Source organism: Schistocerca gregaria, chromosome 5, assembly GCF_023897955.1.
Source record: "Schistocerca gregaria isolate iqSchGreg1 chromosome 5, iqSchGreg1.2, whole genome shotgun sequence".
NCBI classification, from domain to species: domain Eukaryota; kingdom Metazoa; phylum Arthropoda; class Insecta; order Orthoptera; family Acrididae; genus Schistocerca; species Schistocerca gregaria.
In genome coordinates, this window is record NC_064924.1 from 217,182,393 (window position 1) to 217,209,532 (window position 27,140).

The following is a 27,140-nucleotide window of genomic DNA, read 5'->3' on the forward strand; positions in this document are numbered from 1 at the left end:
GCATTTATTTACTAGCGAGTGCACATTCTGAAGTACGCTAAATGTAATCTGGCTGCTATCTAAAGCCATTGCTTGGGATAGTTTTTGTTTTTGTCAATTTTATATAGGACAAGAGCTGCTCGGCTTCAGCTAATATATACCACCATGTGATGTAACAAGGTCCACTCCTTCTGAAGAACGTATTTTTTGAAATATTGAAACCCAGGTCAATGGATAATAAAACTTTGTTTTGCAACTGGTTGGTTGATTTTTTTCAACCTCTTCAAAATATTCCCAAATGACAGTCTTCATAATTTCTCTTGCAGTTAATGCATTATTTTCAGTAGTAACCTCAAATAATAAGGAATGAAAGTGATGGCAATTTGCAACAATTCAGTCAGTCAAATCATTCAATTCATATATCGTTCACTCATTTCATTTATGATCGATGACACCCTAATTTACCCAAATCCATTCAATCACTTGTGGTTGATTTCTGCCGGCTCACTCAGACCTCTACATTACGACATACTCCAAGGCAATGTTCGGCCCAGTATCCAACTACTGAACATCAAGCTTATAGAATGGTTGGACATTGGGCAATCAGACGAACACCTACCTGTTTCATCTGTAGTAAGAATGTAACATATAATTCAGTGCCCATACAGTTTTATGTTGATGCCATAACCAGTTCCATATAAATTTTTATTCTGGAGATACTTTTGTTATTTCAAAAAGAATAATAATTTATTATTATTATTATTATTATTATTACTGTACTTCACACCAAACTCCTAACTTTGTCTTCAAAACTCTTGAACTATTTTTAAATTTCCCCAAAAAATCTAATACTGTGCACTGCATTTTACAACATTCCCATTCCTCCTCATTTAAATTCTGTCATCATCTATGGACCGATTAAGCAGAGTGGGGGAGGGGAGGAGTATCTTGCATTCTGGCCTGCTGAGTCAGATACTGGCGTATCAATAGCTTGTGATCGATCAACTCTTCATTTATCACTCATAGCAGACAGTGTGACAGGCTAGTCACGTAAACCTTACAAATACTTTCTGAAACTGGAACTTCCTGAGAGATTAAAACTGTGTAAAAAAACGGAATCTTACCTTTTGAAGGAAATGTTTTTAATGACTGGGAAATCCAAGAATGACTCATGACCCACACTGGACCTTTCTTAAACAGTGGATTAATCTATTCACAGATGGCTCAGCTAGGACTGGTTGTGCTCAGAGAATAATGTAACATTTGTATCTTTCTGCTTTGACAATAAATGCTGTGCACTGTTGTCCACAGGGACTATATCAGCCAATTCTACTATTAACAATGCTGTAGAAAGCTGCACTGTTAAATTTTTCAGTTTCTGTAAGTTTTACTTTAAATAATGCTTGATTCCAGTTGTTTGTACCCTTGTCCTATAGTACGGCAAAGGTTCCTGGCATGCTTAACATGCTATTTACACTTTCATTTTGTGATATGTTTTTCTGACCCACACAATGTGTTCCCACATGTTGTCTAATGTATGTTTCTTGTCCTCCTTGCAATTTAAGTTCCAAATAAACTAACATGCATTAAACATTTTAAGCTATTAATAGAATACTCCTTGATACAAGATGTTCAATAACCATTCAATAGATTTCACTTTATATCATAAATGATTCTAAACTTCTGTGCTGAATTCATCAACCACTTTTTAAGACTGTAATATGATGATGCAGCATTCTTGCAAAAGGGGGTGATTTTTCAACATAACAAGTTTTATTCTTAATTTGTGTGCATGTTATCTGTGAACTGCTTTATAAATACCCCTTTAATTCTACTACCGTTTATGCCTCAACAGTACCAAAATTAATAAAAGTATTTATAAGCTTCCTGCTGAGGAATGGCAATATACAGATTATGGATGTGCAGCATATTCTCCTGTTTCTAGAAATGCTTAAAAAATTACGATATTTGGTTTTAAATTACATAAGTATGGCACACGAAACACAATATGTCACTGTAGTTCCTAGATTTATTTTAAAATTTCAGTAATATTTTAGTGCAACAAAGATTTACCTGAACTTTGTTTCATGGAAAATTGGTGCTGCCTGTGTAGTAACTGGTTTTAAAACTGTATCTGCTGGTGGAGATATAAAACTTGGTAGCTCAGATGGTGGTGGCACATTGGACAGCAAACTACCAGCACTCAAAGGCAATGACATTCCACTTCCTGATTCTAGCATAAAGAAGAAAATATTTAATGAATAATATGTTCCCGTATGCATTCCTTTGTAGACTAACACACATTTGTGGTATTTTTATGCTTTTAGTACATTCAAAAACAAATTTATGTTCTGTAGGGGGAGAGCATATTTGACACCTGTAGTTGTGTTGACTTCAGCAATAGACTCAGTATTTGGAATAGTTTGAAACCATACACACATCCACATGCACGTGTGTGCATGTGCTCCCACTACCGCACCCACTCGTGCCCAGATTGCCTACTTACGCTCTACAGAAATACTACTCAGTTTAATATAAAGGGTGAAATTTCATACATATAATTATACTTAGCAACAGAACCTTGGTTTAAAATTGTACATTCCCATATTGTCACTATTTCCATGGAATGTGTATTGAATGGTACCCAAAAAATCCCTATATTAACTATTCTGGAAAATTATCAGTGAATTTTTTTAAGATAACACACTTAGTTTTAAATATGGAATACCATTTACTTTTATTAGCGAATATATAACTTTGTTTCATTCAGAAGTGTGTGCCACAATGAAACAGGAAACCTGTTACAAGAAAATAATGGAACTAATGTGCTCTAAAGGTATTGTCAGCAAGAGCGACGGTGATTGTTTTGTCTTCCTGCATGCCACAAAGGGTAGAAATACAAAGGTGATTAATGCTTAAATGTTTTGTGAAATCAAAGATAAAATTCTTTTTTTTATATAAAAAGGAAAACAAGGCTTTTTGTTTACAGTGTTACATTATGAACATAATACATCAGAAAAATACAAACTTATAAGCAAAGCCAATCAATAATGTTACTATGGCCATTAAGGCTACTATGAATTTAAGAGCCATATAAAATTAAGTCTATCAGTTGTTGCTACAAATGTACAAATGCCCAAAGGCGACCATGTTATATCAAAGACAGAAAAAAGCTACCAGATGATGATGAATGAATCAATGATAGTTAGTTACTGCTTGGTATTCATCAGACAAACAACAACACTGGTATTCATTAGACAATCAACAACATGGCACTGTGCATTCAGTAACCTCTATCCACATGTAAATGCTTTTAGGGCATTTTTATTGGCTAAAGTTACTTGTAACCTGGCTCAAAGAGGTTATTATTATAGTCTTTTATGCCTCTACCTGTCTTGCTCTATAAATTGTCAATAACAAAAGGAAGAGTTTAAAAAGAAATTGCAATACAACAGAGAAACAAAAAGATTTATTTACCACTTGTAAGAAAACAATATGGCATACAAAAACTGGTAAGACCACTAGATAGCATAATATGTGCTTCTGTAGTCTGGTTTGATGAGAGAGGTGACTGGAGCCACATGAAAAATACAACAACAAGAAAAACTGAAATAGAACCTAGGTATGAAACTGCAAATGTGATCAAACATTGAGAGAGTAAAAATTCACAAGGTTGACAGAAACAGGACATGTTTGTTTAAATCAAATGCTCTAGATGCCAATTATGTTGCATTTTATTTACATAACTACTTTCAACTTTATTATGACTCAATATCAAGTGTATGAAGTGTTGATGCAAAGGATAATGAGTAAATTCAGATGACATGTTGTCGTCAGCTGGTGTAAAAACTGGCCAATTTTTATTCCGGCCGACACTGACATGTGTCATTCAAATTTAATTGTCTGTCTGGATTGTACACATCATTAACTTATAACAATATTAAATACGACTTGAGTCAAAACTGACTGTGTAAATATTTTGCAGTTCTAAGGCATTCTTTTATTTTCCAGGAGGGGTTAATCATCATTTGCACCCCTTGCTCGGCCAAAACTTTTCCAATGCAGTTAATAATCTTGTTGATTAAATAATGAAACCTGTCCCAGTTACACATTTTTTTGCTGTTTAAAATGTGCTAAGCAACAAAACATAAGTAATTGGGGCAGTTTTTATGGTTTAAATCACAAATGACACACTGCACACTTTCCCTAAATGTCTAATATGATTAATGAAATTTTAATCTTGTTCATGAAATCGAGGAAAGCTTTCCCCTTCAACTGTCATTTCTCCTCATTATTCCTGGAAGTCTCTTCCTGACAGTAATGCTCATACCACCTCCTTATTGAAGCAACATTTCTTTTCTTAACAGCCAACTTTAAGTAACTGTGTTGTTATTGTAATTAGACTGGCTCACATACTTTATTTGCCTTACATGTCAATAAGGAGGTGGAACAAACTCTACAATCAAGAGGAGAGAATTCCAGAACAAATAAGGGAAAGTCACCGGATGTACTGCATGGCCTGATATAGGGCACAGAGCTCTGTTGTGAATACGGAGCAGTGCTCCAGAAGCCAATACCAAAAAACATTGGTGCCAATGATGAAGGTACATCTGACACCACAGTCCGTCCGAGACTCATCAGTGTACACAAAGGTACTATTGTGACAATCTGTGTGAAGGTAGTGAAACTGAAGGCAAGAGTGACACTGGAGTAGCGAATGAAGGTCAAGGTGAACATGGCCCACTGCAAGAAGCCAAGGTGGTGAAGGGTTCACATCCAATGGAAAAGTGGCAGTGGCTGCCAGAGAAAGACCCAAATGCGAACTCCAGGAGTTAACAGAGAGAGGGACACAGCCAATACTGGTGATCAAAGGAGTCATCGAACACGGAGGCACAGGATGAGTGGCCATACATGGTTAACAAACAGCATGCATATCTACTGAGGAGAAAGTCACGGCAGTAGGACAGCAGTAGTTCGGCAGCTTCTGCAAGCAGACTCTCAACCAGGCTAGTGTAAAAGGCACCAGTGGCTAAATGGATGCCACAATGGTGGATAGTATTGAGACGGCATATGAGGGAAGGGCATGCAAATGCATAAACAAAACACCCATAGTCTAGTTTTGAACGGACAAGGGACAGGTACAAATGGACAAGGGTGATTGAATTTGTTCCTCAGGAATTACCACTGAGGATAGATAGGACACTGAGCAACCACATATAGCCGAGCTGCGAGGTAAGACACATGGGAGGACCAAGAAAGTTTCCTATGAGCATGAGCCCCGGAAATTTCATAGTTTCAATGAATGAAAGATTAACAGACAAAAGAAGGGAAGACAGAGGAAGAAACCAACTGTGCCGCCAGAAATTCATACAATGTCAGTGGAAAAAACGAAAGCCACTGTTGATGCTCCATGAGTAAAGACGATCGAGACATTGCTGATAACGCTGCTCAAAGAGGCAAGTCCATGGAGAACAGCAATAATGGCAAAATTGTCAATGAAAAAGAAGCCGCAGATGCCCGGCAGGAGAAAGGCCCTTATAGGGTTAATGGCAATTGCAAGGATGATGACGCTAAGGACAGAACCCTGCGGCACACCGTTTCCTCGGATAAAGGCGTCCAACAATGCAGAAGTCACATGTAAATTAAAAACGTTGTCTTTTAAAAATTTCTGAAGGAAACGGGGCAGGTGGCCATGAAAGCCCTATGTGAAGAGAGTAAAGAGGATACCAGTCCTCCAGATGCTATTGTTGGCTTTCTCCAAATCAAGAAACGCAGCCAGTCTGGGATTTCCACAGAAAATTCATCCACTACATGGGTGGACAAAGTGATAAGATGGTCAACTGTAGAACGGCGCATTCGAATTCCACACAGTGCAGTGGGAAATAAATTGCGAGACTCGGGCCATCATGCCAGCTGGGCAAGAATCATATATTTCATAACCTTGCACACACAGCTGTTGAGAGAAATGGGGCAGTGGCTAGAAGGAAGGTGTTTGTCCTCACCAGGCTTAGGTATGGGTATGGCAGTGGCTCCATGCCAGCATCTGGTAAACGTGCCCTCTGCCCAGATGTGGTTGTACATATGAAGGAGAAAGTCCTTGCCTGAAAGAGAAAGCTGCTGCAACACATGAATGTGATCATCATCTAGCCCTGTGGCAGAGGATTGGGATGAAGTGAGAGAATGATCTAGCTCACTCATAGTAAAGGCAACATTAAAGCACTTACTATTCCGAGAAGAGTATCGCCCCAGCCCCCTCTGTTTGTTTCCGATGGAGGAAGGCACGTTGATAGTAAGAGGAGCTTGAAATCTCCTCTCCTTGGCAGCCCAAGGTTTTGGAGATTGCAATAGGGTCCACTATGACATCGTCAGTGACTGTAAGACTGGAAATTGGAGAATGGACCTTGGTCTCAGAGACCCATCGGAGGTTGGCCCACACAGCAGAAGAGAGAGTGGAACTGTTACAAGAACTAGCTAATGAAATCCAGCTAGCTTTTTTGCCATCCCGAAGAATGTGATGACACTGTGTACACAACTGTTTATAATAAATGCAGTTTGCCATCACAGGATGACAGTTAAAAATGCAGAGAGCATGTCTCCACGTGCAAACTGTGTCGCGACATGCCCCAGTCCACGAAGAGACCAGGACACGGCATGGTAAACAGGAAGTGAGAGGATTGGAACGTTCTACAGGTGGTAAGGATAATGTTTGTCAGATATTCTACCTGACCATAGCAACTGGGGAAGTTTTGTTTGTCGAAAATTGCCAGGGAGGAGTAAAGCCTCCAGTCGGCCTTAGATGGGGTAGGAATCAGCAAACAGACAGCACACGGGGAATGGTCACTAGAGTATGTGTCAGAGAGAACAGAACACTTGATGCGATGAGCAAGCTGTGCAGTGCAGAAGGATAGGTCAAAATGGAAATAGGTGTGCATGGAGTCTGAAAGAAACGTGGGTGCTCCCTTGATAAGACAAATGAGGGTGAGTGAGAAGGTAAGCCAAGAGGACACCTCTCAGACACATCTGAGCTCTCTCATTTTGTGGTGCCACCGCCCGACACCACACCTGCTAGGTGGTATCCTTTAAATCAACCGCGGTCCGTTAGTATACGTCGGACCCGTGTGTCGCCACTATCAGAGATTGCAGACCGAGCGCCGCCACACGGCAGGTCTAGTCTAGAGAGACTCCCTAGCACTCGCCCCAGTTGTATAGCCGACTTGGCTAGCGATGGTTCACTGTCTACATACACTCTCATTTGCAGAGACGACAGTTTAGAATAGCCTTCAGCTACGTCATTTGCTATGTCCTAGCAAGGCGCCATATTCTGTTACTATTGATATTGTGAATCATGTACCTTGAAGAGTGATGTTCATAATTAATGGATTAAAGTTAAGTATCAAAATTAGAATGTCCACTTTCTGAATTCTAATTCCTTGCCATGTTCCAGACCTCACGTCAGTATAGTCCTTCCCTCCTCAGGCCAGCCTGCGTGAGCTAAAATGCGTGCATTTCAGCCTCCACTAGTAACACGGTATTGGCTCTTCTGCCAACACAACACATTTCTCCCAATCTTGGGACAACCCATAAAGGGATGGTGCACATTAAAATCATCAAGCAGCAGAAAGGGGGTGAAGTAGCTGTCGAATAAACAGGAGGAAGTCAGCCCTGGTAACACTGAATGATGGAGGGCAATTCTGCTCGAGGTCGTCACAAAGAAAGATCTCGACACCATCAACGCAAACCCGGTCTGCACGCCGTGCGACTGGGAATACATCCTAGACGACGTAGTCGTGCGGCTGAGGAACGAGGTTTGCGACGGCACGGGGAAGCTGTCTGCAGATAGCACTGCAGAACGTCTCTCGCAAGACAAAGAAGACCTAAAACATCGAAGTCCACTAGTATGCCTGCATGCTAGTAGCCAGGACAGGACAGACATCGGACAACGAGAGGACAAACCATACAGTGAGGCCACATCACCATCGCATCGCCAGGAACAGGAGGAACGACTGTAGTAAGTCTAAACTCTTACACCTCGGGCCAAGGCCAAGGCCCAATTTGTAAAGCATCAGCGTTAGAAGCAAAGTGCCACTGCATAAACAAGAGCAGGATTTCACAGGGCCAGCAACTGCATCCACACCTTCCTGAATAAGAAATGGATTTACCACTGGGAAGCACTGACTCTCTTCAGCACATGGAACTGTGAGGAACTGTGATACAGCTGGGAGGGTCTCTGAATTTTGAGATTCATTCGGTTTATGTTTGGTAAACGTTGACGACGAGGATGATGACTTGCTATTTGTGAGAAAATCCCCTACGATTGCCAGCATCTCCGATGGCGCACTCTTTCAAACTCAGGGTCATCCCTCAGACGAGGGGGGCGGGGGGGGGCACCTCACCTGCCTTAGGTAATTGTTCACACCCCAGGTCACACCTCCTTTACACCTGAAAGAGGGACCAATCAGAAATTTGGGAAGTTAGCAGCTCAGGCAATCACCCTTACCTGGGCCTGGGCAGTACCAGTGGGTACGTGCAAACCCTACTTGTCCACCTGGGGCTAGCAATTATGTGTTACCCAGTCACCTATTGTGTGTCAGACGTGTGGCCCATCCTTCAGGAGTGCACAGGGAGGAAGAAGAAAAAGAGGAATCTCAAATGCCTAAGCAGAAGAAGGATAGGACAAGGTGAACAAAGAAAGAAAAGGGACAAAAAACAGTGGTGAGAAAGTCAGCTACTGGAAATGCAGAACACATCCCCAAAAACACCCCAGACATGTTCGCCAAGGGAGGGGTAAAGGAATAGCAAGAGGATAGACATGCAGCACAGATGGGAAAAGATGTTGCAAAGATGAGGGGATCCGTGGTACCCAAGCAAGAACCCACTAAAGAGTGACAAGCCCCCTGGGGTGTCATGTTGCTGGTCTGCAGATTTCTGGGACATGGTTCTCAAAAGGGGGTCCTGTCACCAGTAGACTTTGAAGGAGGATGCTGCTTCTCCAGAAGCATGTGTGGAGTGCTTTCAAAGATGCCATAGGAATTATATTAGGGAAGGGTCCAACACCTCCATAATAAAGTTTATTCGCTTCAATATCAAAGGTTGTTGAGGAAGTATATATGCCGGGCATTGCTAATGACCTGACCAAAGAAGTGGCAAAATTTGACATCACTAGGACTGAATGCAAATGATAGTATTTTTTCTGGATGTCAAATTATGAAAGATGATTGGTGACCTTCACCTGCTGCATTTTGCACTCCCTGGTCAGGGAAACACACTGGGGATTACCACAACTGACAGACAGGTTGTAGCACACATGGTGAATTTTCAAGAAGCAGCCAGCCACAGTCTCCACAAATTGGCTCGTATGTACACAGTGAAGACACATGTCCAAAGAAGCACTTCATCAGGTTGGGAAACACAGCTTTACACCACAGCAGCAGACAATTATCTTGACCTCCTTTGGATACAAATCCTCCTCAAACACAGGGACCTACACGTCAGTATCAATCTTGTTGTCTGGCAAGCTTCAACGTACATGATTTACAAAATGGATCCTCACATCTCCAAATGCACACGTATTTATTGATCCATGAACTCCATTAGGTCCAAGTGAAAAAGTAATCCCTGTAACAGGTAGAGGTTTTTATTGGATGTTATACTAACAGGTACATCTTAACCACATCGTAATTTACTAAGGGAAGAGAGCATGCAAAATACATTTTCAGTTTTCTCCATAAAGAATATTGGCATAGTTGAGAGAGAGAGAGAGAGAGAGAGAGAGAGAGAGAGAGAGAGAGAGAGAGAGAGAGAGGGGGGGGGGCCTCCATCTGTTTGGGTGTAAATCAGGAACTGAGGGGAGTAAGTGTATAAGTCCCTTGGTTTTGTTTTCCTGTGATGGTATGGCCAAGGCAGGAAAATTCCTAGGGTCGTAACAATGCGCTATGAATGGCAGTTTGAAGAGACTGATGAAGCCTCATGCCCACCAGATAATAATCATGGTCATTCCATGATGCCAAATGTCTGCCAAGATGCACCTGCACTGAATGAGTAGCTGCAACAGGCTTTGTTCGCATTGCACATTTTTCTAAATTTTGATCAAGATAAATTGATGCTGTAGTGGTGTTCTTCGGCACACCATGTAGAAATTAGCACAGAAAAAGCGAAGTAAAAAGATCTATATATTTAGCACATTTATTTACATGTAAAACACAACTTGGAGATTTCCCTTTGTGTGAGACTGTGTGTGCAAGATTCGTGTGCCAATGCGAATTTCTACATTTGCATACTTTACTGTTTGTGACGTTTCTGCATAATTTTCCATTGACTTTATCAACTCTAGTTTGTATTGTGATACATTGTGAAATTTCAAACTTACACGAGTGCTGTGATAATCTTGTACTGCTATTGTCAATTGTAGGCTTAAACTTAATTGTGCTTTTTTTAAAAAAAAAAATTAAAAACAGTAGACCTATAGTCATTGAAAACAATCATTCTCTGATTTCATTGTATAATTACGTGGGAAATAGGTTATTTTTGAGAATTTTTGGATGCTTAAAAAGCTGTATTTTCATAAGTTACCAGTATGAGTGTTTTTGGATGACTTATTTCGTATCAAATCAGTGTTTGTGATTAAACACTACTGCTAAAGAACAGATCACCCCTAATTTCGTTGTACAGCGATGCAAATAAATGAGCATTTATGAGAATTTTCTGAAGTTACCATTGTCCTGTGCATAATCTAATCATAGTAAATCGGAGTTTGTGATTAAGTTACTATAGCATATATTCTAACTAACATATGGTACTTTTATTACATCTTGTTTTCCCTTGAAGAGTATATATGCTATCTAACTTGATCGTAAATTAACAAAATTTTAGAGCTCGCTAATAACAACAATTAACCTCAAAAAATTTTTGGAAATTAGTAACTTTTGCCACAGGTTTTTCTGTTGCCTTAATGGAAATCTCGTTTTGTGCATTTGCTTCAATAGGGAATTAGTACAATTTTTTTTTAAGTCAACAGATATAAAAGATAATCAGCAAGCTTAGTTTAAAGTTATTTGCTAACTGTCCTGTAAGAAATTGCCTGCTGCAGATCAGTGTGTTGGAAGAATTCCTAAAAGTCATGTACCTGTAATACTGATACCAAAGATCACCCAAGTACCATCTACATCTACATACATACTCCGCAATCCATGGCGCAGGGTACCTCATATTAAAAAAGGTAGGAAGATTTTTCTGTTTAGCAAAAGTGACAAAAAGCAGATTACAGAGTACCTGACTGGTCAACACACAAGTTTTGTCTCGAGTACAGATAGTGTTGAGGATCAGTGGACAAAGTTCAAAACCATCGTACAATATGCGTTAGATGAGTATGTGCCAAGCAAGATCATAAGAGATGGGAAAGAGCCACCGTGGTACAACAAGCGAGTTAGAAAACTGCTGCAGAAGCAAAGGGAACTTCACAGCAAACATAAACATAGCCAAAGCCTTGCAGACAAACAAAAATGACGCGAAGCGAAATGTAGTGTGAGGAGGGCTATGCGAGAGGCTTTCAATGAATTCGAAAGTAAAGTTGTATGTACTGAATTAGCAGAAAATCCTAAGAAATTTTGGTCCTATGTCAAAGCGGTAGGTGGATCAAAACGAAATGTCCAGACACTCTGTGATCAAAATGGTACTGAAACAGAGGATGACAGACTAAAGGCCGAAATACTAAATGTCTTCTTCCAAAGCTGTTTCACAGAGGAAGACTGCACTGTGCTTCCTTCTCTAGATTGTCGCACAGTTGACAAAATGGTAGATATCGAAATAGACGACAGAGGGATAGAGAAACAATTAAAATCGCTCAAAAGAGGAAAGGCCGCTGGTCCTGATAGGATACCAGTTCGATTTTACACAGAGTATACGAAGGAACTTGCCCCCCTTCTTGCGGCGGTGTACCGTAGGTCTCTAGAAGAGTGAAGCGTTCCAAATGATTGGAAAAGGGCACAGGTCATCCCCGTTTTCAAGAAGGGACGTTGAACAGATGTGCAGAACTATAGACCTATATCTCTAACGTCGATCAGTTGTAGAATTTTGGAACATGTATTATGTTCGAGTATAATGTCTTTTCTGGAGACTAGAAATCTACTCTGTAGGAATCAACATGGGTTTCGAAAAAGATGGTCGTGTGAAACCCAGCTCGCGCTATTCGTCCACGAGACTCAGAGGGCCTTAGACACAGGTTCACAGGTAGATGCCGTGTTTCTTGACTTCCGCAAGGCGTTTGACACAGTTCCCCACAGTCATTTAATGAACAAAGTAAGAGCATACGGACTATCAGATCAATTGTGTGATTGGATTGAGGAGTTCCTAGATAACAGAACGCAGCATGTCATTCTCAATGGAGAGAAGTCTTCCGAAGTAAGAGTGATTTCAGGTGTGCGGCAGGGGAGTGTCATAGGACTGTTGCTATTCACAATATACATAAATGACCTGGTGGATGACGTCGGAAGTTCACTGAGGCTTTTTGCAGATGATGCTGTGGTGTACCGAGAGGTTGCAACAATGGAAAATTGTACTGAAATGCAGGAGGATCTGCAGCGAATTGACGCATGGTGCATGGAATGGCAATTGAATCTCAATGTAATGTGATGCGAATACATAGAAAGTTAGGTCCCTTATCATTTAGCAACAAAATAGCAGGTCAGCAACTGGAAGCAGTTAATTCCATAAATTATCTGGGTGTACGCATTAGGAGTGATTTAAAATGGAATGATCATATAAAGTTGATCGTCGGTAAAGCAGATGCCAGACTGAGATTCATTGGAAGAATCCTAAGGAAATGCAATCCGACAACAAAGGAAGTAGGTTACAGTACGCTTGTTCACCCACTGCTTGAATACTGCTCAGCAGTGTGTGATCCGCACCAGATAGGGTTGATAGAAGAGATAGAGAAGATCCGACGGAGAGCAGCGTACTTCGTTACAGGATCATTTAGTAATCGCGAAAGCGTTACGGAGATGATAGATAAACTCCAGTGGAAGACTCTGCAGGAGAGACGCTCAGTAGCCCGGTACGGGCTTTTTTTAAAGTTTCGAGAACATACCTTCACCGAAGAGTCAAGCAGTATATTGCTCCCTCCTACGTATATCTCGCGAAGAGGCCATGAGGATAAAATCAGAGAGATTAGAGCCCACACAGAAGCATACCGACAATCCTTCTTTCCACGTACAATACGAGACTGGAATAGAAGGGAGAACCGATAGATGTACTCAGGGTACCCTCCGCCACACGCCGTCAAGTGGCTTGCGGAGTATGGATGTAGATGTAGATATTACAACCAGCATCTTCTCTCCCTGTTCCACTCCCACAGAATGAGGGAAAAATGATTGCCTATATGCCTCTGTACGAGCCATAATCTCTCTTATCTTTGTGGTCTTTCTGCAAAATGTAAGTTGGCGGCAGTAAAATTGTACTGCAGTCAGCCTCAAAAGCTGGTTCTCTAAATTTCCTCAGTAGCGATTCATGAAAAGAACGCCTCCTTTTCTCTTGAGACTCCCACCCGAGTTCCTGAAGCATTTCCGTAACATTCGCGTGATGATAAAACCTACAAGTAACAAATCTAGCAGCCCGCCTCTGTATTGCTTCTACGTCCTCTTTCAATCCGACCAGATAGGGATCCCAAACGCTCGAGCAGTACTCAAGAATAGGTTGTATTAGTGTTTTATAAGCGGTCTCCTTTACAGATGAACCACATCTTCCGAAAATTCTACCAATGAACCGAAGACAACTATCCGCCTTCCCCACAACTGCCATTACATGCTTGTCCCACTTCATATCACTTTGCAATGTAATACCCAAATATTTAATCGATGTGGCTGAGTCAAGCACTACACTACTAATGGAGTATTCGAACATTACAGAATTCTTTTTCCTATTCATCTGCATTAATTTACATTTATCTATATTTAGAGTTAGCTGCCATTCTTTACACCAATCACAAATCCTGTCCAAGTCATCTTGTATCCTCCTACGGTCAATGACGGCACCGTCCTGTACACCACAGCATCATCAGCAAACAGCCGCACACTGCTATCCACCGTATCCAAAAGATCATTTATGTAGATAGAAAACAACAGCGGACCTATCGAACTTCCCTGGGGCAATCCAGATGATACCCTCACCTCCGATGAACACTCACCATCGAGGACAACGTACTAGGTTCTATTACTTAAGAAGTCTTCGAGCCATTCACATACTTGGGAATCAATCCCATTTGCTCGTACCTTAGTTAGGAGTCTGCAGTGGGGCACCGAGTCACACGTTTTCCGGAAGTCAAAGAATATGGCATCCATCTGATACTCTTCATCCATGGTTAGCAAGACATCATGTGAAAAAATGGCAAGTTGCGTTTCACAGGAGCGATTCTTTCTAAAGCCGTGCTGATGCATGGACAGCAACTTCTCTGTCTCAAGGAAATTCATTATGTTCGAACTGAGAATATATTCGAGAATCCTGCAACAAACCGATGTTAAGGATATTGGTCTGTAATTTTGAGGATCCATCCTTCTACCCTTCTTATATACAGGTGTCACCTGCACTTTTTTCGAGTCATTCGGGACTTTACGTTGGGCAAGAGATTCGCGATAAATGCAAGCTAAGTAAGGAGCCAATGCAGTAGAGTACTCTCTGTAAAACCGAATTGGAATCCCATCAGGACCTGGCGATTTATTTATTTTCAACCCATTCATTCAGCTGCTTTACAAACCCAGGGATTTCTATCACTATGTCCTCCATATGGGAATCTGTACAAGACTCAAACGGCAATATGTTTGTACGATCCTCCTGCGTGAAAGATTTCTCAAATGCTAAATTTAAAATTTCAGCTTTCATTTTGCTGTCTTCCGTTGCCAGGCCAGACTGATCAGTGAGTCACTGGATGGAATCCTTCGACCCGCTTACCAATTTTACGTAAGACCAGAATTTCCTTGGGTTTTCAGCAAGATGTTTTGCTAAGGTATGACGATGGTAGTGGTTGAATGCTTCACGCAACGCTCTTTTTACAGCAGCATGAATCTCAACTAACTTTTGCCTGTCCGCATTCTCTTGATCTTTCTTGCACCGCGAGTGCAACTGCCTTTGCTTCCTGAGCATTCTCCGAATTGCGCTGTTAAACCACGGTGGGTCATTTCTGTTCATAACCCACTTTTTCTGCACATACTTGTCCAATGAATGATTTGCAATGTGTTTAAAATTTGCCCATAATTCTTACACGTCCATCGTACCGGAAGTAAACAAAGTCAATTCATTTACTAAGTGGGATGCTAACAACTGCTTATCTGCTCTTTCTAGTAAGAATACTCTGCTATCCTTCTTGACCGACTTTTTAACTTTCATAACCATAGTCGTAATGACAACATCATGATCACTAATCCCTGTGTCAACACTGACACCGTCAATGAGGTCTGGCCTGTTCGTGGCTACCAAATCTAAAATATTCCCATTACGCGTTGGCTGTTGATTTAGCTGCTCAAGACAGTTTTCAGATAATGTGTTCAAAAGTAATTCACACAACGGCTTGTCTGTACCACCTGTAATGAACCCATAGACACCCCAGTCTATACTGGGTAGGTTGAAGTCGCCTCCGACTAATATAGCATGATCTGGGTACTTCTGCGATACAGAATGTAGACTCCCTCTGAATGATTCTAGAACTGTCATGGTGGAACCTGGTGGCTGGTAATAACACCCCACAATTAACTTGTGGATCCTGTCTCTGCTGCAGAAAGTACAGATTGGTCATTACTCATCCACTTGATGGCAAAAGCCGCTTCAGTGGGAGATTGAGATGTCCTGTACATTATGGTTGGGAACCAGAGAGGTCTCAGGGTGTTACACCAATCCCCTCAACTAACAAGTTCGAGGTGCTGTCTTTTGATGAAACTGGGCCATTGGGTCTCACTTCACTTGCTTTGGAGGAACCTATTGTGCCCAGTGTCAAGAGGAGACACAAGCAAAAGGGTAGGGTCTATTAATCTCAACAGTTCAAAACGTACAGTGAATGATGATACCCTTTACGAAAAGGGAAATGGCAACAAGGAACAGGAAAGGACACAAGGTGCACACAGTGTGTATGGCTGAGGATCTCATTCAACATGTTGAAGAGGCTATTCCGGCAGCTACTGAGAAAACAAGGTGCAAGCAAATGCACACTAGAACAAATGATGCCTGTCATCTAGACTCCATTGTCATATCTGGATCATTCCAGAAACTGGCAGAGAAAAACTGAATAGACCAGCCTTGCGCACGGAGTGTCAACAAAGCTCGCTATTTCCAGCATTGTCCACAGAACTGATTGTGGCCCCTTGGTTCTGAGCTGGGTGGAAGGGCCAAACCAGAGACTTCGAAAATTGTGTGATAAGCTAGGCTTCAACCTCCTGGACTTGCAACATAGGGTTGAGATCTGTAGGGTGCCCCTAAATGGGTCAGGTGTGCACTACACACCAGGTAGCTGACTGTATGTTGTTGTTGTTGTTGTTGTTGTTGTTGTTGTTGTTTTTTTTTTTTTTTTTTTTTTTTTTTTTTTTTTTTTTACATTAGGTGACTCTCCAACCAATACAGCTAATGATAGCTGTAGGGAAGCCAGAAATATCACTGTTAGATCAACAGAATTGCCTCTTACACGAAAGTATTAAAATCGTAGTGGTTAACAGGCGAAGCCTTCACAACAAAGTGTCAGAGTTTGAAACACTCCTGGAAAGCAGTAAAGCTCACATGATATTAGGTAAAGAAAGCTGGTTGAAACCTGAAATTGAGAGGAGTGAGATTTTTCGTAAAAATTTAAGTGTATATCGAAAGGATAGACTAATGCAATATGGAAGTGGTGTATTTGTAACAGCAGACATGAAACTCAAAACCACCAAGATAGAAATTGAAGCTGCATATGAGATTGTTTGGGCAAAACTTAGTACCATGGGTGCGCATCAAATAGTAATTGCACCCTTTATCGCCCACCGGTCTCATCTCCCAATGTGATTGAAAATATTGGAGAAAACCTCAGTTCACTTTTACTTAAATTGCCCAACCATATTATAATCATAAGTGGGACTTTAATCATCCAACAATCAATTGGTAAAATTACAGTACTGTTAGCGGTGGGAGTGATAAGAAATGCTGAGAAACATTGTTAAATGACTTCTCTGAAAACTGCCTAGAACAGATAGTTCAGAGCCCCACATGTGATGTAAATATATTGGATCTAATGGCAACAAACAGACCTGACTTCTTTGAAGATGTCTACATCAAAACTAGTATCAGTGTTCATGATGCAGTTTTAACAATGATTATCAAAGTACGAAGGGCAATTAAAACAAGCAGAAAGATATATGTTCAGGAAACTAGATAAAAAAATCAGTAGTCTCATATTGGAATGAGGAACTTGAAACTTTCAGTGTAATGCAGGAGCATCTAGAGGAACTATGACTCAGGTTTAAAAGAGTAGAGGACTATATACCCAGCAGATATGTACCAAGTAGAACAGTGCATAATGGGTTGTAGATAGAGAGATGTCGAATGAAACATATTTTGTTGTCAAGAGAGCAATTTGTGAAGCCTTCAATAGCTAACGTAACAGAATATTGTCAAATGATAATTCTCAAATCCCAAAGAAAATCTCGTTGTGTCTAGCGGCTGTTAGTGGCACCAAAGTTAGTGTCCAATCCCTAGCAAGTGAGACATGAACTGAAATTGAGGGTAGCAAAGCAAAAACTGAAATGCTTCACTCTGTTTTTAAACGTTCCTTTACAAACAAAAAACCAGGAGACTTAAGCAAATTTAACCCTCATATAACTGAAAAGACAAGTAAAATCAGTATTAGTGTCAGTGGTGTTGAGAAACAGATGAAATAATTACAACTGAACGAAGCTCCAGGACCCAATGAAATTCTATACTGAATTTGCAGCTGAGTTAGCCCCTCTCCTAACTACAATCTATCATAGATCCCTCAAACAAACAACCATGCCCGGTAGTTGGAAGAAAGCACAGGGAACACCCGTCTACACGAAGGGTAGTAGAAGTGATCCACAAAACTACTGTTCATTATCTTTGTCATTTATATGCTGTAGAATCTTACAGCATATTCTGAGTTCAAATATAATGAGGTATCTTTATCAGAATGACGTCCTCCATGCCACCCAGCATGGATTCTGAAAACACTTATATGTAACACTACTCACACTTCTCTCATATAACACACTGAAAGCTTTGGATCAAGACATTTAGGTAGGTGCAGTATTTCTCGATTTCTGAGAAGCATTTGACTCAGTACCACACCTAAGCTTACTTTCAGAAGCTACATCATATGGGATATCAAGTGAAAGTTGTAACACAGCACGCTACCTTCGATGGAGAGTCATCATCAAATATATAAGTAGCTTCGGGCAGACCCCAGGGAAGGGTGCTGGGACCCTTGCTGTTCATGTTGTATATAGCGACTTTGCATGCAATAGTAATAGTAACCTCAGACTTTTTGTAGATGATGCAACTATCTATAAAGAGATACTGTGTGAAAGATGCTGCATAAATATTCTGCCAGATATTGATAAGATTTCACAGTGGTGCAAAGATTGGCAACTTGCTTTGAATGTTTAGAGATGTAAATCTGTGCAATTGACATAACGAAAAAATTGCAGTATCCTCCGGCTTTAATATCACCATGTCACAGTTGAAGTCGGCCAACTCATATAAACTTGGATGTATCACTTTGTAAGGATATAAAACTGAATAATCACATAGGCTCAGCTGTGGATAAAGCAGGTTGTAGCCTTTGGTTTATTGGTAGACTACTGGGGAAGAACTATCAGTCTACAAAGGAGACTGCTAACAAAAATCACTCATGCGACTAACTGCTCATGTGTGTGGGACCTGCACCAAATAGCACTAACAGGGGATATTGAATGGATACAGAGAACGGCAGCACAAATGGTCACGAGCTTGTTTGACCCTTGGGAGTGTGTCACAGTGGTGCTGAAGAAACTGAATTGGCATATTCTTCAAGGTAGATGTAAACTATCCTGAGAAAGACTACGTACAAAGTTCCATGAACTGCCTTTAAATGATTACTCTAGTATACTATAACCCCTTACTTATCTCTCGCATATGGGTCACGAGGCCAAGATTAGATTAATTACAACACACACAGAGACATTTAACAAATATTCTTCCCACACTCCATAAGAGAATGGAATGGGAAGAAACCCTAAAAAATGGTACAATGGGACGTGCCCTCCGTCATGCACTTACAGCATCAGAACTTCCCAAGTTAGATTTTTAAGGATTTCATAGGCCTACATATCACTTTTTCAAATCTACTGAGTGGTTTATTCTGACTAACCATCATGCAAGGATTTTGTTGGACTTATTTTTCATTTGTTGCTTATTCCATGACTTAATCTGACATTACAGTGCAGTTTTCTTTCCTATACAAGACTGGCTGAAACCATCAACAAAAAATAGGTGTTTTTTTTCAGAAAAATTATCTTGTGTTACATATTTGCAACTAAGGTACATCTTATAACACACCTGGACTTGAGCCTCCCACATCTCAAATTCCATTGGGAAATATTAGCTGGAGACTACTTCAGCTTAGTTCATAACATTGGATTAACAAAAACTGCTGTTCTGCCTTAGTTATCATTCTTCTTCAACACAGATAATCTCTGATACTCTAACACCCTAGCTGTCGTACAATGCTTCCATCACAATACTGGAGTTTAAGATACTGGTTCTGTTTGTTGCCAACATATCTACAATACCACACCTAAAGCTAAGGTGTCACTGGTTCCACAAAAATTTTAAAATGTGTGTTTAATACTGTACCATTAAGCACAAATCTCTTTCTACATAAAATTTATTAACTGCACATATCTCTCAGTATCTGATGAATGGAAGCTGCTTACAATAGCTATGGCACCATCAAGAAATATTCAAGCAAAAAAAAAAAAAAAATTTTTTTGCCCACTTTGTTAGTTATTACAGATGGAAGACAGAGACAATCATTTATTACTTGGACCACTTGAAGTTTACTTTCATCCAGATTAATTCACACACTGTGTCTATTTTTATCTATCTCAATTTGATAATTTTTGGCAGATATTAACCTCCAATGCTCTTGCTGCCACACTGCCAAAATAAGCCCCTTCATGAACTTCAGCCTAAATATACAGTCTCAGTTTTAAAAAAAAAAAAGTTTTGTCTGCCAGCAATGTCCAAGAAAATTAAAACAATTTATTATGTAACATTGAAGTGGTTGAGTCATTAATGGGTCATTCCATGTCAGTTCAACCAGGGGCTCCAGCTCATAGTCTCAGATTTGACTGAAATTCAGTACACAAATTCTACCATGTGTGGAACACTTGTCTACAAAGTATTAGTTCCCCTGCCAATTAGTTCCCGAATTATGACTTGTGAAAGAAGGTGGTGTGGCCTGGAAATTGCAACCCGCATCTGACAATCTTATCTTCAGACACAAATTCAGGTCTTAATAACTTTGGAACTATTCCACACATTCCAGTGAAGTTTTTACAACCCAGTAACATCCAGTTAGAGAACATACTCCATTAATAAAAACACCAGCAACGTATTTCTGACAGAAAATAAAAAATTCCAAAATGTGTTTAAAAAAAGGTAATATGTTAAAAGGTACATATTGTAGGTGCCCTCTATGCCAAATATAATTCACTCAAAAAGGGTATAATTTTTTTTGTGGTAAGCTTAATGTGGCCTTAACACACAGAGATCTCATCATGCCCATATCAGTCAGAAAAACTGAGTTACATGCATATGAAAATACAAGAATTTGAAAAATTACCTGAAAAACATGCATTTTCAAAGTGTGGTAGCACAAAAGGGACAAGTAGTATCCAAGCCAAATTTCACACACTGCATAAGTAGACAATAATGATATATATCTCAAAATTTCAATATGTTATTTCAAGACATTTGTGTACAATGGAAGTTGACAGATGTCTTTGGTGATGTGGCCATTGTTCCACAACACAATTTTGTAAAAACATATCATAAACTGTTCTGCCTCTTCTTATCCTCTTCCACAACTGTTTAATCACTAAGCAACAGTGTATAAACAGATTAACACAACCTATCATTAATGTTTACTGCCACTTAACTGCCAAAAACCAGTCGATTGTGCTTCGAGCAGAAGTTCTCCCACACTTTAGCTACTGTACTATGCTACTAGGAAGGCTATGAAAGGGACTTCCATTACTGAACCAGGATCTAGACCTGAGCCAGAAGTGGGAACTGTAACCTAGAAGCTATACCAGATTAAGATCAAAGGCTTGTCTGGGGCTCTAAGGAGGAAGCTACTCAGGGAAGAGAGGGAAAAGAAAGGAAAAGAATGACTTCCTGAACACAAATGGAGGGAAGTAAAGGGACTAGAATCCAAGACCCCCAGAAAAAAACTGTCTCAGGTTGAAGGGGAGATGCAGACCCCCACAACGTCAAAGACAGGCAGTAAGCGGATAAGGGAGGAATCAAAGACTCCCTCCTCCCTGGATAAGTGAGTCCAGAAAAACCGAGACAAGAAATAAGGAAACAGTAATGCAGTCTCAGTTTTTAGGATGGCAGTTATCCCGGAAGATTACCCAATGGTGGTCATTAGCTCGCAGAAAATTGTAGTGAAATGCAGGAAGATCTGCAGCGGATAGGCACTTGGTGTAGGGAGTGGCAACTGACCCTTAACATAGACAAATGTAATGTATTGCGAATACATAGAAAGTAGGATCCTTTATTGTATGATTATATGATAGTGGAACAAACACTGGTAGCAGTTACTTCTGTTAAATATCTGGGAGTATGCGTTGGAACGATTTGAAATGGAATGATCATATAAAATTAATTGTTGGTAAGGCGGGTACCAGGTTGAGATTCATTGGGAGAGTCCTTAGAAAATGTAGTCCATCAACAAAGGAGGTGGCTTACAAAACACTCGTTTGACCTATAGTTGAGTATTGCTCATCAGTGTGGGATCCGTACCAGATCGGGTTGACGGAGGAGATAGAGAAGATCCAAAGAAGAGTGGCGCGTTTTGTCACAGGGTTATTTGGTAACCGTGATAGTGTTACGGAGATGTTTAGCAAACTCAAGTGGCAGACTCTGCAAGAGAGGCGCTTTGCATCGCGGTGTAGCTTGCTCGCCAGGTTTCGAGAGGGTGCATTTCTGGATGAGGTATTGAATATAATGCTTCCCCCTACTTATACCTCCCGTGAGATCACGAATGTAAAATTAGAGAGATTCGAGTGTGCACAGAGGCTTTCAGACAGTCGTTCTTCCCGCGAACCATACGCGACTGGAACAGAAAAGGGAGGTAATGACAGTGGCACGTAATGTGCCCTCCGCCACACACAGTTGGGTGGCTTGCGGAGTATGAATGTAGATGTAGCAGAAGGAACTAGTACAGGTGGCCCTCTTTGAAAAGATTGGGGGGGGACGCTGGCCCAGGTCCCGACTTCAGGAGGGTCTATCTAGACCATGGTGTACTCACTTTTGTCTGTGAGGGGGTGCACACAGAAGAATGGCTTAAGGACAAGGTGCCCATGGGAAGATGCAAAGCTGCTGGTCAAGACAGCAGTGGAGCTTCTTAAGACCACAAAGATATCATTATGGGTACCCAAGATCCTTACGGAAGTCTCTCCCAAGTCTCTGTTTGGGAAAATAGGGGCCCAGAACCCGAAAGTCCCGACAGAAGACTGGAGAGTGGTCAACCAGAAGGTTGCTCCGGAAGGACGAACCTTGGTGGTGGAGGTGGGTGAGAAGTCCCTGAAGGTGATGCGGGAGCAGGGTCACCGTCAGGGTTCTCAAAGACCTCAAAAATGGCAGTAAGACGGAGCCTAGAGGTGTTGCTGATTAATCTGCAGCACAGTATAGGGGCCTCTGCTGCCCTGAGCCGCTGCCTGGGGAGACAGGAAGTGGACGTGCCCCTGATACAAGAACCCTATTTATACGAAAGGGGTGTATGAGGCACTGGAGGTAAACTGATCTATACTAGAAATCTAAGAAACTCCAGAACATGCATCTATGTTAGAAACAGCATCTCTTTCATGCCAATGATGGATTTCTGCTCTAGGGACTCCGTGACCATCAAAATGCAGCAATGTGGGAAGGTATCACGAGGGAAATTGTCTTGGCCTCAGCATACCTTCCTTACTCAGACAGTTCTCCTCCTCCCTTGGAGATGAGGAGACTGGTAGAGACTTGCTATCGGCAAGGTGACCAACTGCTGGTGGGGTGCAATGCCAATGTCCACAACCTAGTGCGAGGCAGCAAGGACACCAACGGTAGAGGTGAGTACCTTCTTGAATTCCTCTTAACTATTAGATTAGATTAGATTAATACTTGTTCCATAGATCATGAAAACGACACTTCGTAATGATGTGGAACGTGTCACGTTAAAGAAAGATGTCTGTACAAGATATTACATTACACAAAATATTGCATGACACTAATGCTTAAGTTAGTTTTTTTCCCTCCCTTAATTTATATCTAAAAATTCAGCCAATGAGTAGAAGGAGTTGTCATCTAGAAATTCTTTTAATTTATTTTTAAATGTTGGTTGACTATCTGTCAGGCTTTCGATGCTGTTTGGTAGGTGACCAAAGACTTTTGTGGCAGAAAAATTTACCCCCTTCGGTGCCAAAGTCAGATTTAACCCTGCATAGTGAAGATCATTCTTTCTCCTGGTGTTATAGCTATGCACACTGCTATTACTCTTGAACTGGGCTGGATTATTAACAACAAATTTCATAAGTGAATATATATACTGTGAGGATCCCTAGATCCTTAAATAGATGTCTGCAGGATGACCGTGGGTGGACTCCAGCAATTATTCTGATTACACGTTTTTGAGCAATGAATACTTTTCTACTCAACAATGAATTACCCCAGAATATGATACCATACGAAAGCAGTGAATGAAAGTAGGCATAGTAAGCTAATTTACTGAGATTCTTATCACCAAAATTTGCAATAACCCTAATAGCATACATAGCCGAACTCAGACGTTTCAGCAGACCATCAATGTGTTGCTTCCAGTTTAACCTCTCATCAATGGACACACCTAAAAATTTTGAAAATTCTACCTTAGCTACAGACTTCTGTTCAAAGTCTATATTTATTACTGGAGTTGTGCCATTTACTGTACGAAACTGTATATACAGTGTTTTATCAAAATTTAAAGAGAGTCCATTTGCTGAGAACCACTTAATAATTTTGTGATAAACATCATTTACAATTACATCACTTAGTTCTTGGTTTTTGGATGTTATTACTATACTTGTATCATCAGCAAAAAGAACTAACTTTGCATCTTCATCAATATGGAATAGTAAGTCGTTAATATATATCAAGAACAGTGAAGGACCTAAGACCGAACCCTGTGGGACTTTGTACTTGATAGCCCCCCAGTTTGAGGAATCAGCTGTTGTATTAACATTACATGAACAACTTATTTCAACTTTCTGCATTCTTCCAGTTAAGTATGAATTAAACCATTTGTGCACTGCCCCCCTCAAACCATAATGATTTACACAGTCAAAGGCCTTTGAGAGATCACAAAAAATACCAATGGGTGATGTCTGGTTATTCAGAGCATTTAATATTTGATCAGTGAAAGCGTATATAGCATTTTCTGTTGAAAAGCCTTTCTGAAAACCAAACTGACATTTTGTTAGTACTTTATTTTTACAAATATGGGAGGGTACTCTTGAATACATTACTTTCTCAAAAAATTTTGATAGAGCTGTCAGAAGAGAGATTGGGCGATAGTTGTTGACATCCGACGTATCCCCCTTTTTATGCAATGGTTTTACAATGGCATATTTCAGTCTGTCGGGGAAAACATCCTGCCCCAAAGAGCTATTACATACGTGGCTGAGAATCCTACTTATCTGTGGGGAACAAGCTTTAAGTATCTTGCTGGAAATGCCATCAATTCCGTAAGAGCGTTTACTTTTCAGTGAGTTTATTATTTTACTGATTTCAGAGGGAGAGGTTCGTGGAAATACAGTTGTTTCAAACTGCACAGGTATGGCCTCTTCTATTAGAAGCCTTGCCTCTTCTAGTGAAGATCTAGATTCTGTTTTCTCCACAACATTTAAAAAATGATTATTGAAAATATTTCCAATTTCAGATTGTTTGTTAGTACACTTGTCATTCAGTTTTATGGCACTAAAGTCTTCCTGTGCTCTTGGTTGCCCTGTTTCCCTTTCAATAATATTCCAAATTGCTTTAATTTTATTATCAGAGTTACTGATCTCAGACATGATACACATGCTTCTGGACTTTTTAATAACTTTTCTTAGTACCGCACAATAGTTTTTATAATATTGAACAATTTCGGGGTCAGTACTTCCTCTTGCTCTTAGATACAGTTCTCTTTTACGGTTGCAAGATATTCTTATTCCTTTAGTTAGCCAAGGTTTTTTATATGTTTTCTTGGAATTATGTTTCACTATTTTCTTGGGAAAACAATTTTCAAATACCCTTAAAAATGTATCGTGAAATAAGTTATATTTCAAGTTTGCATCGGGTTCCATATACACTTCATCCCAGTCTAGCTCCTTTAGGCTTTCCCTAAAATTTGCAGTATTTATATTGTTAATTGAACGCACTGCTTTGAAGTTCTGATTTGATATACTGCATGGAGCTATGTCATGTACTGTAACTAGCTCTACTTAGAGGTCCTGAACAGGGGCAATGAACCTACATTCAGGAATAGCAGAAGGGAAGGAGTAATTGACATAACATTTGGTTCCATGACAGTGGGTAGCTATGCCAAACAATGGCATGTGGTGTTGGAGCCACCCTCATCGGACTGCACGTACATTAAATTCAACGTTGAAATGGAATCAGACAGACCATGACTTATAGAAATCGCAGGAAAACAGACTGGGATATATATAGGAGGGACCTTGACTTAGGCTTATCGGAAATTAAAACCATGATAAGGAAGCCAGTAGAATTTGAGAAAGTAGCAGAGGCTGTTATCTCTGCCATAGTGACCTCATATCAGGATAATTGCACAATCACCAGGAAGTGCACAATCACCAGGAAGTGCACAAATAGGAGTGTTCCTTGGTGGAATAACAAATTGGAAACACAAAGGAAACAGGTACGGAGACTGAAACTTCCTGGCAGATTAAAACTGTGTGCCGGGCCAAGACTCGAACTCGGGACCTATGCCTTTCGTGGGCAGGTGCTCTACCAACTGAGCTACCCAAGCATGACTCACGTCCCGCCCTCACAGCTTTACTTCTGCCAGTACCTCGTCTCCTACCTTCCAAACTTTACAGAAGCTCTCCTGCAAACCTTGCAGAATTAGCACTCCTGAAAGAAAGGATATGGCGGAGACATGGCTTAGTCACAGCCTGGGGGATGTTTCTAGAATGAAATTCTAGGTACGGAGACTGTTTAATATTGCGAGACGCAAAGGACAATGAGCTAAATATCATGAGGCCCTTGTCAGTTACAACCTTGCAATAAGACAAGCAAAGGAGGCATCGTGGAAGGCATTCTGTGAGGAAGTGGAAGCCACGGCTGCACAAGCCAGACTTCACAAGATTCTCACTAGAGTACCAACTTATCCAGGCGGTACGTTGAGGAAGGAGGATGGGGAATATACAAAGACAACACATGAGACACTGGAATTGCTCCTCAAAACTCAACTTTCCTCAATATGCTCCGCCGGGTAACACAGACCAGTATGTGACCCCAGAGAGACAACGGTTCTCAGACACTCGAAGAGAGGCCTGGGAATTGGCCAAGAAGTGTGTGAACTTCAACAAAATCCAGTGGGTGGTGTGAACATTCCAGCCGCTCAAGTCACCTGGCCCAGATGGAATCTTTCCAGCTCTCCTGCAACAGGCAGGACGAAAGCTTATAAGAATCCTATGCATTAGGGTTAGCTTAGCAGTAGGAATCATTCCCAATGTTTGGAGGGCAGTGAAGGTTGTCTTCATTCAAAAGCCAGGCAGAATTGATCATACCAAGGCCAAGGATATGAGACCAGTCAGTCTGTCCGCCTTCATTTTCAAAACACTGGAAAAACTGGTTAATGTATACGTTGGAGAGAAGAGGCCATGTAGGGTCCCTCTACAACTGAACCAACACCCATA

General features: G+C 40.7%; 1 protein-coding gene across 1 annotated transcript in view; it reads right to left on the reverse strand.

Annotated features, from left to right (window-relative positions):
• The window catches only part of LOC126272694 (protein PRRC1-like), a 69,519-nt gene that overhangs the window by 36,282 nt on the left and 6,097 nt on the right, over positions 1 to 27,140 (reverse strand). The window contains exon 2 of the mRNA XM_049975721.1: positions 2,053 to 2,212. Within this exon, the coding sequence (XP_049831678.1) occupies positions 2,053 to 2,212 (160 nt within the window). The remainder of the gene's footprint in view (positions 1 to 2,052; positions 2,213 to 27,140) is intronic.